The 14,723-nt window shown below is 42.5% G+C and overlaps 1 protein-coding gene across 4 annotated transcripts in view; it reads right to left on the bottom strand.

Moving 5' to 3' along the window:
- CHN2 (chimerin 2) overlaps positions 1-14,723 on the bottom strand; it is a 383,768-nt gene that overhangs the window by 23,182 nt on the left and 345,863 nt on the right. For all 4 annotated transcript variants that reach the window (XM_079932005.1, XM_079932006.1, XM_079932004.1 and 1 more), the window contains one exon: positions 993-1,077. In XM_079932005.1, coding sequence (XP_079788131.1) covers positions 993-1,077 — 85 coding nt within the window. The remainder of the gene's footprint in view (positions 1-992; positions 1,078-14,723) is intronic.

Genomic DNA, 14,723 nt, shown 5'->3' with positions numbered 1-14,723 from the left:
CTCCCCCGCCACCTTTCCCCTTTGGTAAACGTAAGTTTGTTTTCTGTGTCTGTGAGTCTGTTTCTTTTTGTAAATAAGTTCATTTGTGGGAAACAGATCATCTTAATGTAGTGTCATTAGCTTATTTTAAAAGCTTCATAAGAATTATTTTTTAAAATCATACCCTAGCAAGAAAGAAATCAGTCATGCTGTCAGTGGAAACCCAGTCAATGTATCACAGGAGGCTATCCTTGCTTCCGGCCGGAACTGTTCGCCAGAAAAAGCATGGCATGATGAAGTAGGAAGCCTGGTTACACATTAATTTGGCAATTCTTTGCTGTATTGTTAGATGTATCTTAATAAGGTGTGCTGTGTGCTCTTAGCAATGGGTGTGTGTGTCTAGTTCTAGGTGGAAAAGCACCTAGGGTTTCAAAGCACTTTGAAAATATGTGATATCAAATCAAGGTGTGTATTTTCACTGCTAATCTGATGGCAGAAAAATACTGGGCATGATGGGCTCTGGAGCCAAATCAATGTTCCACCACCTACTATGTGGCCAGGGGAAATTAATGATGATCATTAAGGCTCAGTTTCTTCATCTATTTAATGGGGAGAATAACTGCATCTCCCCGAAGGTTCACTGGTGAGGCTAAATGGCATGATAAATAGAAGATGGGAAACCAATGTAACTTTTCTATCTATGCAATTCCATTGGAATTGATTTAGTTTTTTCTTTTAAGGACAGCTACCTAGTTTGGATGGCAGGTAGGTACCTAAGAAAATATACTCCCCTGGATTTTTTTCTTTTCTTGTATAAACAGAGATAATCCTTTTCATTCTAGCAAACACCTAGAGGAGTTTCTCCATTAAGCACAGAGATGCCTTGAATCTTCCAGAAAGCTAGACTTCTGAGCTAATCTGGGCCTATTTCCCCGCTCTGGAGAGATGCCCTCCAGCTCATCATTGCGGCGCTTGATGTAAATGGAAAAGGGGAAGGAAAGCTCCGTGCCTACCTGAGCATCGGACTCCTTGGGCGATAAGCCCCCACATGAAGTTGGCGCAGTATTCACACCAGTGCGGGCCTCGGAACGTGTGGACCTGTGAGCCAAGACGAAGAAAAGCGTTAGAGAAGTCAGTCACCTGGAGGCAGGTGGCCTTGGACATGAAACAAACAGACGCCAAGGAACAAAGGCCTGAGTGGGAGTGAGCATCCCTCACTGGGCGTTGTCTTTCCAGTGGGGATGAGTTGTGAACAGACCTGGAAAAAACAGAGATGTGCTTTGATTTTTGAAAATCCTCCACTGAGCCTCCATGCCCCACACCAGAGCCAGAAAGGAATGTGGAGAAACAGTAAGAGGACAGGGCCATGCCATCAGCTAAGGAATGAGACTCTCCCTACCCCAAACAAGGCACTGTATGGAAAAACCCAAGAGAGCCTGAGCTGGTTGCTATAACCTGCATTGAGCTCAGCAAGTTCTGGAAGGCAGACCTTAGTTACTGTGGCCTTTTGACCAAAGCTGCCCTATCTATAGAATATCCAGGTAGGTATAAATAAGACATGACTATGGGAAAATTAGAAGGTTCCAAGGCTTTAAGCCACTTTCAGAAGAGGCATTTCAAAAGTGAGGGAGTTCAGGCTTCCCTGGTGGCACAGTGGTTGAGAGTCCGCCTGCCGATGCAGGGGACAAGGGTTCGTGCCCCGGTCCGGGAAGATCCCACATGCCGCGCAGCGGCTAGGCCCGTGAGCCATGGCCGCTGAGCCTGCGTGTCCGGAGCCTGTGCTCCGCAACGGGAGAGGCCACAACAGTGAGAGGCCTGCACACGGTAAAAAAAAAAGTGAGGGAGTTGGCTGAAAATGAAGGCTACCAATAGGGTCTATAGAATTGCCTTCCCCAGAGAGGTGTCTGCATTCAGTAGGCCCCGGTGTGACCTCTGGGTGTGTGTAGGTTGAAAGTCCCTTCTGATTGGCCAAGGTGCCAGTCTCATTGGTTGGTGGCCAAGTCAGTTGTTAAATATTTTGAACATCATGAAGTAAGGATGGTCTTATCTCTCATTATTCAGGTACAGGTCCACCTGTGACAGGACCATGTATTAAGTCATGATTTAAAACAAAAATAAAACAAAACAAAAATACATGTTCCCGGGCACCAATGAGCTGCAAGAAGCAGAGCTAGGGGAATCCTTGAAAGCAAATGTGGTTGAAGTAAGCCAGAAACCATCACAGGCAGTCTATTTGGGGGCATATCAATCTATGTGAAGAGGTCTTGAATTTTTACAAAATTAAAATATTATGAGACTGTGTGGCTCCTATAAGGACCTTCAAAGTTTTAAACCTCCATTAACAAATAAAAGACATGCAGACAATATTATTTTTTTAAGAGACTGGGAGGCCTGTACAGGCCTGTATAGTCAGGATGACAACTACGGTCACAATTTGGGAAGATGTTCATCAGAGCTCTACTTAAGAAAAAATGGCATCACTTTGAGATCTTTATTTATTTATATATACTAGTAATTGGGTATACATAAAGTGACAAATGAAACAAGCTTGGTTCCCTCCTAATGGCACTCACAGATTTGTCAAGGCAGAGAAAGTAGTCAATCAACCCATCAAAAAGAGCAACTTCTGACCACGGTTTCTATGCAATAAAACTAAGTTATAATAGTCTTTTGGTATTTCAGTTTGTCACATGCAAACTGCCCCCCTTATACAATTTCTCCTTTGAAAAATGATCGGGGGGGAGAAAAAAACCTCTCAGAATTATTTTTACTAAAATGGAGAATCGTGCTGCAAGGAAATGACACTAAGATATGACAAAGCACCCCTTGCTGGAATGCAGAGAATCCATCCGAGGGAGCATTTGAATTCTCCCAGAGCCAAAATGCCATGATTCATTGAAAGGCCCATTCACATTAAATGTGGTACTAAAAGAATTCCTCAGTAAAGTGTCCTACTGAAAGCTGAACATTTTACAAATTCAGCGATCAAAGGTTTCTTAATATTTTACTAGAAGTGTTCTAAAGGGACTGCTGGTTAATCATGGCAACAAAGTTGATTGCTAATATACCGTTGAAACTGCAAGGTCGATAAAATAATATATCTCAAAAAAAAAAAAAGAGAAAAGGTGCGGAAAGGGCTATAAAAGAATAAATGAGGGCTTCCCTGGTGGCGCAGTGGTTGAGAGTCCGCCTGCCGATGCAGGGGACGCGGGCTCGTGCCGCAGTCCGGGAAGATCCCACATGCCGCGGAGCGGCTGGGCCCGTGAGACATGGCCGCTGAGCCTGCGCGTCCGAAGCCTGCGTGTCCGGAGCCTGTGCTCCGCAACGGGAGAGGCCACAACAGTGAGAGGCCCGCATACCGCAAAAAAAAAAAAAAAGAAAAAAATGAGGCTGTTACTAGAGAGATTTAAGAAAGGCCCCTGTGTTATCCATGAGGGTCAAGAAGTCATCTTTTGAAAGGTGACCTCAAGCTGCTTGAAGGAAGAGAAGGAGCCAGTCTGGTGGGGGCATTGAGGCGTGCATTTCAGGCAGAAGGAATCTACGGAGGTCCTGCAGGAGCAAAAGAGCTTGGTGTGACTGAGGGACTAGAAGGCCAGGGTGGCCAGAACACCAGAGTGAGGGGGAGAGAAATTGGGATGAGGTTGAAGGTAGGACAGGGCCTTGAAGGCTTTATTAATGAGTGTGGATTTGGTTGTAATCTAGGTCCAATAGGAAGTTCTTGAAGGACTTCAAGTAGGAAGATGATTTTTTAAAAAAGATGTTCTGACCGCCGTGTTGAAAATGGAAGCGAGAGTGTTAATAGCAGAAAAGATTCAGGAACTGGGTAGTGGTTTCTAGTTGGGAAATGATAGAGGCCATGACCAGGATGTTGGAGGAAGAGATATAAAGTGAATGGATTTGAGTTCTCTTTTGAAGATTGAATTTAAAGGACCTGACAGTAGAATAAATGTGGGTATTTGAAGGAGAGAGGAATCAACAGTGACTCCTAGATTGTAGCTTTAGAAACCGGGTGGATAGTGATGCCACTTGCTGAGATATGGAAGACATTCTTTTGGGAGAAATTCAAGAATTCAGCTTTGAGCAGTTTAAGTTAAAATGCTGCTGAGATTCCAAGTTTTATGGTCAAGCAGGAATTCACACACAATTCAATAACTCAGAGGAGGAGTGGAACTGGAGGTATACATTTGGCCATCCGTGACAAGTAAATGGTATTTAAAATCGTGTGAATGGAATAAAAAAACCTATTAGCAATAGAGAATAGAAAATGAGGAAAATAGAGCCCAATTCCAAGCCCATGGTGCTCCAACATTTGGAGAGAACCAAGAAAGTAAAGTGTTTCAGAAGTCAAGAGGTGAAGCGTGTTTTAGGGAAGGAGTGGCCAACCAGGTTGAATGCTGGAAAGAGGTCCAGTTAAATGAGGGTTGAACTGTGATTCAGACACATGGAAGTCACTGGCAACCTTGGCAAGAGCAGTCTCTGGATTGTTGAGGGCAGAAGTCATACTCGAGGGAACTGAAGGATAACTGGGAGGCACGGAAGTAGAGAAATGTGTAGGCAAATTCGTCAAAAAGTTTGGTGGTGATGTCCAGCAGAGCAACAAAGATAGCTCCAGGGAAATAAGGGGTGGGCCCTGGGAGGATTTTTTTTTTTTTTAAATAAAAGATGGGAGACATTAGGGCATGTTGACTTGTCAATGAGATTGATACAATAGGTAGAAGAGACTGGAGATGCAGAAGAGAGAGAAGCAAAGGAGTGATGATCCTGAAAAGCTGAGAGATGATGGGGTTAAGGGCATATATGGAAGCGATATTCAAAAAGAGAAACAGTTGAGATCTTTCCAGAATTGCTAAAAGACACAAAACCCTCAGATTAAGAAAAGCTAAATGAGCCTCAAACCTGATGAATAAAAAATAATTTAGACCTATACAGATTAGAGTGAAAGTGCAGAATATCAAAGAGACAAGCAAAATCCTGAAGAAACAGGTTACCTGCGAAAGGACAGCAATTAGGATGAAAACAGACTTCTCCTCAGCAAAAACGAGACAAGTAGATTACAGATTTCATCCAAGTGCTCAGAGAAAATTACTGCCAACCTAACTTCTATACACAGCTAATTACCATTCAAAAGCAAGGGTGAAATAAGATATTTTCAGACAAATGCCAAGAGTTTCCACTCACAGGTCCCACTCAAAGATACACTTAGGGATAATATAGTTCTGTAAGAAGCACATTGAACCTAGTGGAAAAGGACAGGATTCAAGAAGCCAGGGTGAGCAAGAAAACTGGGAAACACAGGCCAATCTAATCAAGCCTGTTTATGAAACAATAACAAGATGACTAATTTCAGAGGACTGAAAAACAGGATGAAAAAAAGGATATGGAAGATTCAAACTGTAAAACAAAGAAACAAAAAAGATTATTGTAGAATATAATGAAATAGAAAAATAAAAGAAAAAGGATTAAAAAACTAACAGGTGATTTTTAAAAAGATTTATAAGATAGGCAAACCTTGAGCAATTGATCAAGAAAAAAGGCACAAACAATAAAAGAGAGGACATGAATGCAGATGCAGTAATGATATAAAACAAAAACCTCGAGAATGCTAACTTTCTACCCACAAAATTAAAAGTTATATGAAATGGATGATTTTCTTAAAGAATATAAATTATCAGAATGACTCAAAATAATATAGAAAACCTAAATTCAATTATACCCATTAAATAATTAAATCTGCAGTAAAACATCTACCCTCAAATAGTCATTGATCCCAAATGATCTTATTAGGTTTAATCGAATTTTTAAAGAACAATCTCTAGCCAATACAGACTACTGCAGAGCAGAGAGGAAAAAAAAAAGCTCCACAATTCACTTAATGAAGGTAATGTAATCTTGATTCAAAAACCATACAAGAATGGTACATAAAAGTAAAATTATACCTCAATTTCAAATATGAACATAAATATAAAAATCCTACTGAGTGTAGCATTATATTTAAATGTCATGGCCGAGGAGGGTTTATTTCCGGGATTTAAGGTAGTTGACATATTACTAGAATTCATAACAATAATAAAACAAGAGAGACAAACCACATAATCATTAAAAAAATTAGAATACCAACAGTTAATAAAATTCAACACCTGTTCATAGTAATAGCTATTAGCATACTAGAAATAGAGGGAACTCTCCTAAAAATGGTTGATTAAAGATATCTATGATACACATATAATAAACATCACATTTAAAGATAAAATATTAGAATAATTTCCTTTAGAGTCAGCAGAAAGAAAAGGCTGCCTGCTATAAGTGCTTCTCTTGGGCATTATCCTTCAGAGTTTTAGCCAGCATAATAAAACAAGACAAAGAAATACATCATATATGGTTGGAAGAAAGAACAAGCCCATCAAGTTTACTTAATATAAGAGCAATAAGAAGAAATCAGTAGCATCGTTATACATCAGCAATAACTCATTTTGTTAAATCATAAAAATTAAAGACTTCATTCATAGCATCAGCAATAATCTAATTATAAAATAATTAAATTAAGTAAGTAAGGAGATATTCCATATTCATAAGTAAGGAGATATTCTATATTCATGTATGGCAACGTTCGATACTGTAAATATATCAATTATCCTCCAAATGAACCTTTAAATTCAATGCAATTTCAAGCAAAGTCTCCATGCTGCTTTTCACAAAACTTGACAAGATGGCCCTACAATCTATATGGAAGAATAGAGCAGAAAGAAATAGCGACGATAATTTTAAGTAAGTAGAAGAACATAAGAAAACACATCCGACTATATATCAAGACTTATATAGTTTAAAAAAAAAAGTAAAACACCATGCAGGATGGACAAACAGACCAGGGGTACACAGTGGAAAGATCAGAAACCAAATCACACATATATGGATACTTGGTATATCTCAGAAATGGCATTACAAATTGGTGCGGGAAGGATGTCAGAGAGGGGAACTATTTCCTAGTTCATCCACCCATTCACCCACTCATTATTCACTCATTTATTCAATACTTACATGCTGATTGCCTACTTTTAACCTGGCACTATACTAGTCCTTGGATAACAAAGTCAAAATAGATCAGGGGAGTAAAACCTTCCTGCACTCAAGGATCTCATCTACAAGAATAAACAGGCAACATAAATAATTATCCTATGGTAGGATACTGGAGAGAATAATCAATTCTTCCTGAGAGGCTGGGGAAAGAGGTATTTGAACTGGGTTTTTGAAGGATGGATAGGAGTTCACTAGACTGGGAAAGATTAGGCTGATGGGGAGCTGATGATGTTGACCTGGAGAGGCAGATACTCGGGGAGAACATTCCAAGAAGAGGAAACAGCACAACCAAAGGCCAGTGAAGGTGGGTTTGGCTTTTTAAAGGCATTCTTTTCGTGTAGGTCATGCAAAAAAAAAAAAAAAAAAAAAAAAAGGAGTGGCAAAATTCTTATCTGGAACATCTCCAATGGATGAAGAAATCACATGGGAAATAACATGCCTTGGGGTAAAAATAAAACTGCAATATTTAGGAATTAGGAGAGTAGCTACAGTGTTTACCATACATTGACAAAATGGAAACTGGTCTACCGGATACTTCAGGAAATACAGGATACGCTAATCACAGATTTTCTAAAATTTCACTTCTTGCCATATTTTAAAAAATAATTAAGCATATCAAGATTGCATTTAATGCTTATTAGCCCTGCTCATATTTACCAACAACCTTTCCCATCAGTGTTTCCCCACTGCCTTCCATCTCATTTCTTCAGCCAAACAAATGCAGGCAGACATTTCTGAATAGCAAATAGCTCTACTTATTGTCCCCACAAATACACATTCCCCAGAAATATAGCAAAATGGGGACACAAGGCAATGTAAAGTTAGTTAAACATTATTTTAGGTCCACTGCCTAATTCCCGCTTTGTGATGCGACGTTTATTTTCACAGCTGATATATCGTTCAATTTTCTTTTGGGTTCACAAGGACAATCTCTAGACAGGAGGCTATATGTAAATGCTGAGGGTACACTCTCTGGATCCATTTTATTTCGGATTGAGTTATTATGTTTACTCTCCCAATGAAATGCCCCATATCTTGAAAAGTCACTGATCAGTTTTTTCCATTCTCTGAAGTTTATTGATTTTCAAGAGTATCTTTTCAGAAAAAAGAACATTTTGCAAACTTTAGGGCAGTAACTAAAATACCCCAGACAGGAAGAAAATACCCCAGACAGGAAGAATGTCTGTCCAAGACTATTATACTGGGCCTGGTCTGCCTGGAATTCAAAAACCACACCAAACAGAAAAAGATGATATTACAGGAGATAAAGTCTGTTTGACAAATAGCCCAGGAATAGCCACTTAGGAAAAACAAGAGCAAGAAGAGTTGTCAAGAAAAATCTCAGGCGTTTAGCAAGTATCCCCCAACTTGACTTTCTAAGTGAGCAGGATGTTATTTGTCTCACATCTGCTGAATCTGGAACGCAGTATTCTCTGGTGGTTTCATAACAAATATGTTTTGATGGGTCAGTGTAGACACCGCCCAAGTGTATAATCAGCTCAGCCCAGGTTCTAGACCATAAGAAACAGAAAGTGCTATTTACGATGTGCTACAGTTGAGAAATTTTGCTTTTCCTTATCAGTGTACATCAGCGTTTCTCAACCTTGGCACTGTTGACATTTTGGGCTGGATAAGTCCTTGCGCATTGTAGGACAGTTAGCATTATCCCTGGCCTTTACCCACTAGATGCCAGTAGCAACCCCTCAGCTGGAACAACCACAAATGTCTCCAGATATTGCCCAATATGCTCTTGGGGACAAAGTAACCTTGATAGAGAGTCACCGGTATAGACTAAAACCACATCACCTCAGTTTGTCATTTTTATTACTCCTAATAAAATGAGAACTTTATTCTTTTACTTTGATATGAAAAGGACTCTGGATCAAAGGCAATTTTTTCTTAGCTGCTTTCTATGCAGAGAAGAAGGGGCTGGAGATGGCTAAAGTCATTTTCAGCTACAAGTCTCTGGGTTTGGGGCTCATCTAGTCTAGCTTTTGCCCAGTTACCTGGGCGGCTGGAGGACAGGTGGCTTGTCCATGGTCACCCAGATGGTCAGCAGCACTTGGCCTCCTGATCTCAGCCAAGGGTTTTTCCTATAATCGACTGCATTTCCCATCATCATGTGACATTGAACTTGTGTGAGAAATTAGATTAAACTTTGGACTTTTCCCTCTTGCAAGATCAGATGAAATACTGGCCTTGAAGTGAACCTTTTCAGATGTAGGGAAATAGCCAAGGGGAATCACTGGGCCTGTGACTGAAGACTCCGGGTTTTCCTGTGAGGGCTGCTGAGCAGACGCCGTGGGACGGCCGGGTTTCTCCACCGTGGCACCACTGACCCCTCCCCCACCCCTCCACCAGATGCGTCTATTCAGCAGCTGTTCTAGTACATTTAAGACAGGATTTCATTTCTAAAACACTGACTGCCACAAAGCGTTTTGGGATTCTCCCCATTGCATATAATGAGATATCCTTATGCTGGCTGACTTCCTCTCAGGTTGATGAGGGCATCAGCACCAACATCCTTTGACACTTCCCCGCTCAAAGACCGCCAGGGCCCCCCACTGTCAACTGCAAGTTTTCTCAGCCTTGGTACTATTGACATCGGGGCCGATAACTCTTTGTGGTGGGGACTGTCCTGGGCCTTGTAGGATGTTTCGCCGCATCCCTGGCCTCTGCTAGATGCCAGTCATGAGAATGAGAAATGTCTCCATTGCCAAATGTCCCCTGGGGAGCAAAACCGCTCTGGTTGAGAACCACCTAGCAGGGGAAGAGCTCACATTCTTTTTTTTTTTTTTTTTTTTTTTTGTGGTAAGTGGGCCTCTCACCACCGCGGCCCCTCCCGTTGCGGAGCACAGGCTCCGGACGCGCAGGCTCAGCAGCCATGGCTCACGGGCCCAGCTGCTCCGCGGCATGTGGGATCTTCCCGGACCGGGGCACGAACCCACGTCCCCTGCATCGGCAGGCGGACTCTCAACCACTGCGCCACCAGGGAAGCCCAAGAGCTCACATTCTTACGTCACCACCATCTTTCTTGTACCTGGCAGTGCCTGGCACATAATTGGCCCTCAGTCTGTATTTGCTGAATAAAAAAAAGAATGTCTAAATAGTTAGCTCTTCTAAGAACTTATACCCAACTAATACGTACAGTTATCACTGGTGTTTTTTTTTCTCTCCACAAAACACAAAAGGAGTATTTCTCTAGACTTAAAAAGCCAGAATCAGCCATTTAGTCATTTAGAATAGTCCCTTGGAATGAAATGTTCTCTGGCATAAAAAAAACTCAACATAAAATTAGTAACAACTGAGCATTTTATATGGGCCAGACTTGTTAGTAAATGATTTACATTTGTGGAACACCTTGGCCAAGCCACTTGCCTGGTGTGTGGCCTAAGCAAGGAGTCTCTGTTGGGTTAGCTGTCAAAGCCTATTTTCTTTCTACCAGGCTCTGCTGGTTTGTAAAGGATTTACAATGACAGTGTCCCAGTATTTACATAAAAACATGCCAAGGAGGTATAAGATAAGCTTTAGGTCAGACCCTGGCAGGCAGAGAAGGTACTCACCTATGTGAGAGCCTCGTCCAAAACTTGTTTCCTCACTTGGCCAAAATCCCTGCCATGAATGAAATTCCATTGCAGAAAGGCATTGTGCCGCTTGTCTCAAGAGGACTCATTTAAAACACGACTACTAGATTAATTTAGCTGTCATTTTCATGAACAAGCCCTTTTTAAAATGAGCACATACTATCTGTGGAGTAATAGTAAATCTTGGTGAATCAAAGAAGAAAGGGTTTTCGTGCAACCTACCAGGTTGCTTTGTCAGGAAACAGGTGATAGTTCAAATTAACCCTCATGTGTAGCCAATTTGTAGAATGCAAAGCCTCCAGATGACATGGAGAAGGAGAAGTTAAGATCTAGAAACTAGGGCTGGCAGGTCTCAGCAGGGAGGTTCCATGGAGTAACTCGGCAGATAGGAGCAATGGAAGGGGGGCAGGAGAACCAATCCAGGGGAAGAGGGTGGAGAGTTTGCCAGACACAAACCTCATTTACTTCCCAGGTTTGCTGAGGGCTAGTCCTAGCTCCAAAATGGCACAACAGCAATGGGTACACTTTGTAAAAGATGGAACTAAAAGAATAGAGACTCTTCCTTATACCCAAACAGATGACAAGACTAACTTGTGCTGCAGAATGCCCAGGCTCTCAGATACTGATATTAATAATAACATCGAGGCTCAGAGTAGCTTCGTGACCTCCTTCAAGCAGAACCCAGTGGAAAGATTTGGACTTTGATGTGAAACTTTAAGTGGAATTCTTCAAAACAAGGAGGAAAGGATTACAGCTGACATCTCCAGGCTATCTAGCTGGGAGTTACAATTCACACATAACCTGGGAACCATCCATCCTCCAGACATCCTATAGCCTCATCCGTGTATTTACGGGGAGGGGGTGACCTCCATGGCCAGACCTATCTGAGCATAGTAGACACCTGGTCTGAGTCAGGCTATTCTGATTCTCTCTCTGGAAATTTAGAATTGGGATTTTGTGGCTGGTCTTCGTAATATGTAAACCAGGGAGTTACCATCAGCCATATCCTGCAGACCATATGGACTAAGATATTTTTGTGCAGGGAGAGAACAATGAGAGTAGAAAGCAATGAAATGATGGGAAGGGAGGGAGAGAATGGAAGAGAGGGAGGGAGGGAGTAGAGAAGGAGACAGTGGGTCCAGGTGTACCCCCAGCTCCTGCTTCCTCCCTGCCTGAGTTCTGAGCAGTCCCTTGGGGGCTCTATGAGGCCTGCCTATTATTTCACTTAAGATGGTTTCCAAGGGTTCTATTATTTGAAAATAAGGGGTTTCTAATAACTATAACGGGGAGCCAAGCTACAGTAGATAAAAATGACTCATCTTCATAGCACTTTGAGAGCAGAAGCCTTATTTTCTTCATAAAGCCCAGTATTTCCAAGCCCATTTATTCCAGTCTCACTCTGAGTCCCTCATTTTATATTCAAGGTGATGAAGTTAGCCTTTCCCTGAATTGTTCCTTCCGGACTTGCTTCTGCCAAAACAGCCTCTTCTGATTATTAAACAAAATAAACAAAATAAAACTCACAACCACTTCTGAAGTGATTTCTGCCTGTGCCAAAATGCAGGTGCGAAATCCAACCACCCTTTTCCCCAGGCACACGGAAGTGGGACCAGGACAGGCAGGGACCCCTGCATGCCCGTGAGAATGCAGGGTGGGCAAGATATCGGGGGTGAAGTGCTGGCACATTTTATGAGGCCAACAAAGATGAGGAAAAGCAAGGGGTTTGCACGTGGGAAGCAAACATGGCTTGTTGCAAAGCAAATGACCACCAGATTGATAAGAATGCAGAAGCTGATGATAGGCATAGAAACCGTCAAGGAGCCACAAAACCCAAACTGGGAGGTCGTGGTGCTGCCACACCCCGCCACACAGCCTCAGCCTCCTGGACTTCTTGTCCTGGCCCCCAGAATCTTAGGGGTGGGAGGCTGCACGAGCACACACGTACACACAGTGCACCGCAGGAAAAGGATTCTGCTGGTGCAGCCTCGTCTATGGAGGGGGGGACGTAAAAGGGCAAGTTGGCAACCGTTTAACTTAAGCCCAGTCAAGGCCACTTTTGAGAGTCACCACACAGGAAGCTGGGACAATAGGAGTAAACTGGGCACGTGTCTCCCCCGCTTGCCTGCATATAAGATACCGGGTAGCACTGTTGGTGACCCTGGCAAGGACCGCTACCCACCACCTGGAAGGACTGGAGCACAATAAGCCCCGAATGAGGGCAAACTGTGGGACGGGGAGTGAGGAGGGAAAGTGCAAGCTTAGGTAGGCAGGGTCAGGAGATACCTGCTACACATCCTGTCAACATATTCACTGACAGTCGGCTCTGGGCCAGGCCCTGATTGAGACACTGGGATTTCTGCAGGAAGTACAACAGACAAAAGTCTCTATCTCCACCCCTTTTCCCCCACCCAGCAGGGTCTTTCTTTCTGATAGGGGAAGGCAAACACATAAATACATGTGTACAATGTCAGCTGGTGATCAATGCTATGGATGAAAGTAAAGCTGGCAGAGGGTTGGGAAAGGGATGGATGGGGATAGAAGAGGATTGAAGGGAAGATGGACAGGGGAGGCCTGGGGGAGGGCTGGGGGAGGGATTGGTGGGATGGGTGAGGTGAGGTCGGGATCGGGTGGTCTGCTCTTTAACGTTTAGAACTTTCTGGACCTTTGCTCTCCGTGCATATTGCATATAGGGAGAGAAGAGCGCCCCTGAAGTACCTGGGTGGAGGGAGAGAATTCAGGAAAAGGAGTGAGTGATGTACACACACATGCAGATTGGGAAGGCTGAGAGCGTGAGTGGGCTAAGCACACAGAGTGCCAATGGGTCAGCAGGCTGTGGCCACCCGCCCCGCCCCAGCTGACTCTCCAGATGTGCAGTGAGCAACTCTCTCTCCTGGATGGTATCTTCCCTGTACCCTGTTCACCCTTGGCTCATTTCTAATTCCAAGTTCTGACTCATGTCCTTTGCACTGCCTGGAATGTTCTTTCATTTTTTAATTACATCGTGCTGAGAAGAAGAAAGAGATGATAGAAAAAAAGGACAGGAAGAAGTGAAGGTAGAAAATAAGAAATACAGAGACAGAGAAAGCTAAACATCAAAACTCCAGAAAAATGAGAGACATGAAAAGATGAACAATAAAGTAATAATAGTAGCCAACCTTACTGGGTGCCAGTGACCTTGAGTGATTTACATGTATTCTTTAAACCTTACAGCACTCCCATTTTACAGATGAGGAAACTGATGCTCAGAGAATTAAGGTCCTTGCCAAAGAGCACTTTGTGGCCAGGAGTACCAAGCTGGCCACAGCTACCTCATCACTGTGCTAAGTGGGGAAGGAAGGACAGTTATCCAGACTCATGGGGCTGCAGAGTTCTCGAGGGTTTCAGAGCTCAGCCATAAGGTGTTCTTAGGGCAGATCCTCTAAAAAGAGAGCTAGTCTACCTACGGGAGAGTGCCTCTTTCAGTCCCATGGATAAACAGAGATGCGGACATAAAACACGTTCAATAACAAAACGGCTTTTCTATATATCAAACAGTTTTCATTCTAGAGAGGAGTCTGCTAATGTCATCATTCCTTCAACAACTACTCTTAGTTCCTAGTATGTACAAGTAATCCTGAGAATTTAGGATTTAAATCAGCAACAATCGCATTTGTATACAGTGTTGAAAAATATATAATTACTGCATGAAATGAGGCGCAACTTTAATTTGCTTCCGAAACCTTTTGTTTCCAGAGCTGAATTTCAGCTTTTCCTAGACACGCTTTGTTTGGAAAGCAAGGGCAGTAGATATGCCCTCAGGAGCAGTGACAGGAAGCCTTCTCAAAGAGCACAGCGGGAGGGGTTCCAACCTGTACTGTGTCAGGAGTTTCCATTCATTGCTCTTTTTTAAAATTGTAAGTATTGGATTTTTTTTTTAATTTGAAGTATAGTTGATTCAAAGATGTGTTAGTTTCAGGTGTACAGCAAAGTGATTCGGTTATATTTTATATATATATGTGTGTATATATATATGTATGTATTCTTTTTCAGATCCTTTTCATTATAGGTTATCTATTCATTGCTTGTGATGAAGCTCCTGGGGAGAGT

The sequence above is a fragment of the Stenella coeruleoalba genome, assembly GCF_951394435.1.
Source record: "Stenella coeruleoalba genome assembly, chromosome: 9".
Taxonomy (NCBI): domain Eukaryota; kingdom Metazoa; phylum Chordata; class Mammalia; order Artiodactyla; family Delphinidae; genus Stenella; species Stenella coeruleoalba.
Note: the sequence above shows the minus strand (reverse complement) of the source record. Positions and strands in the feature narration are given on the sequence as shown.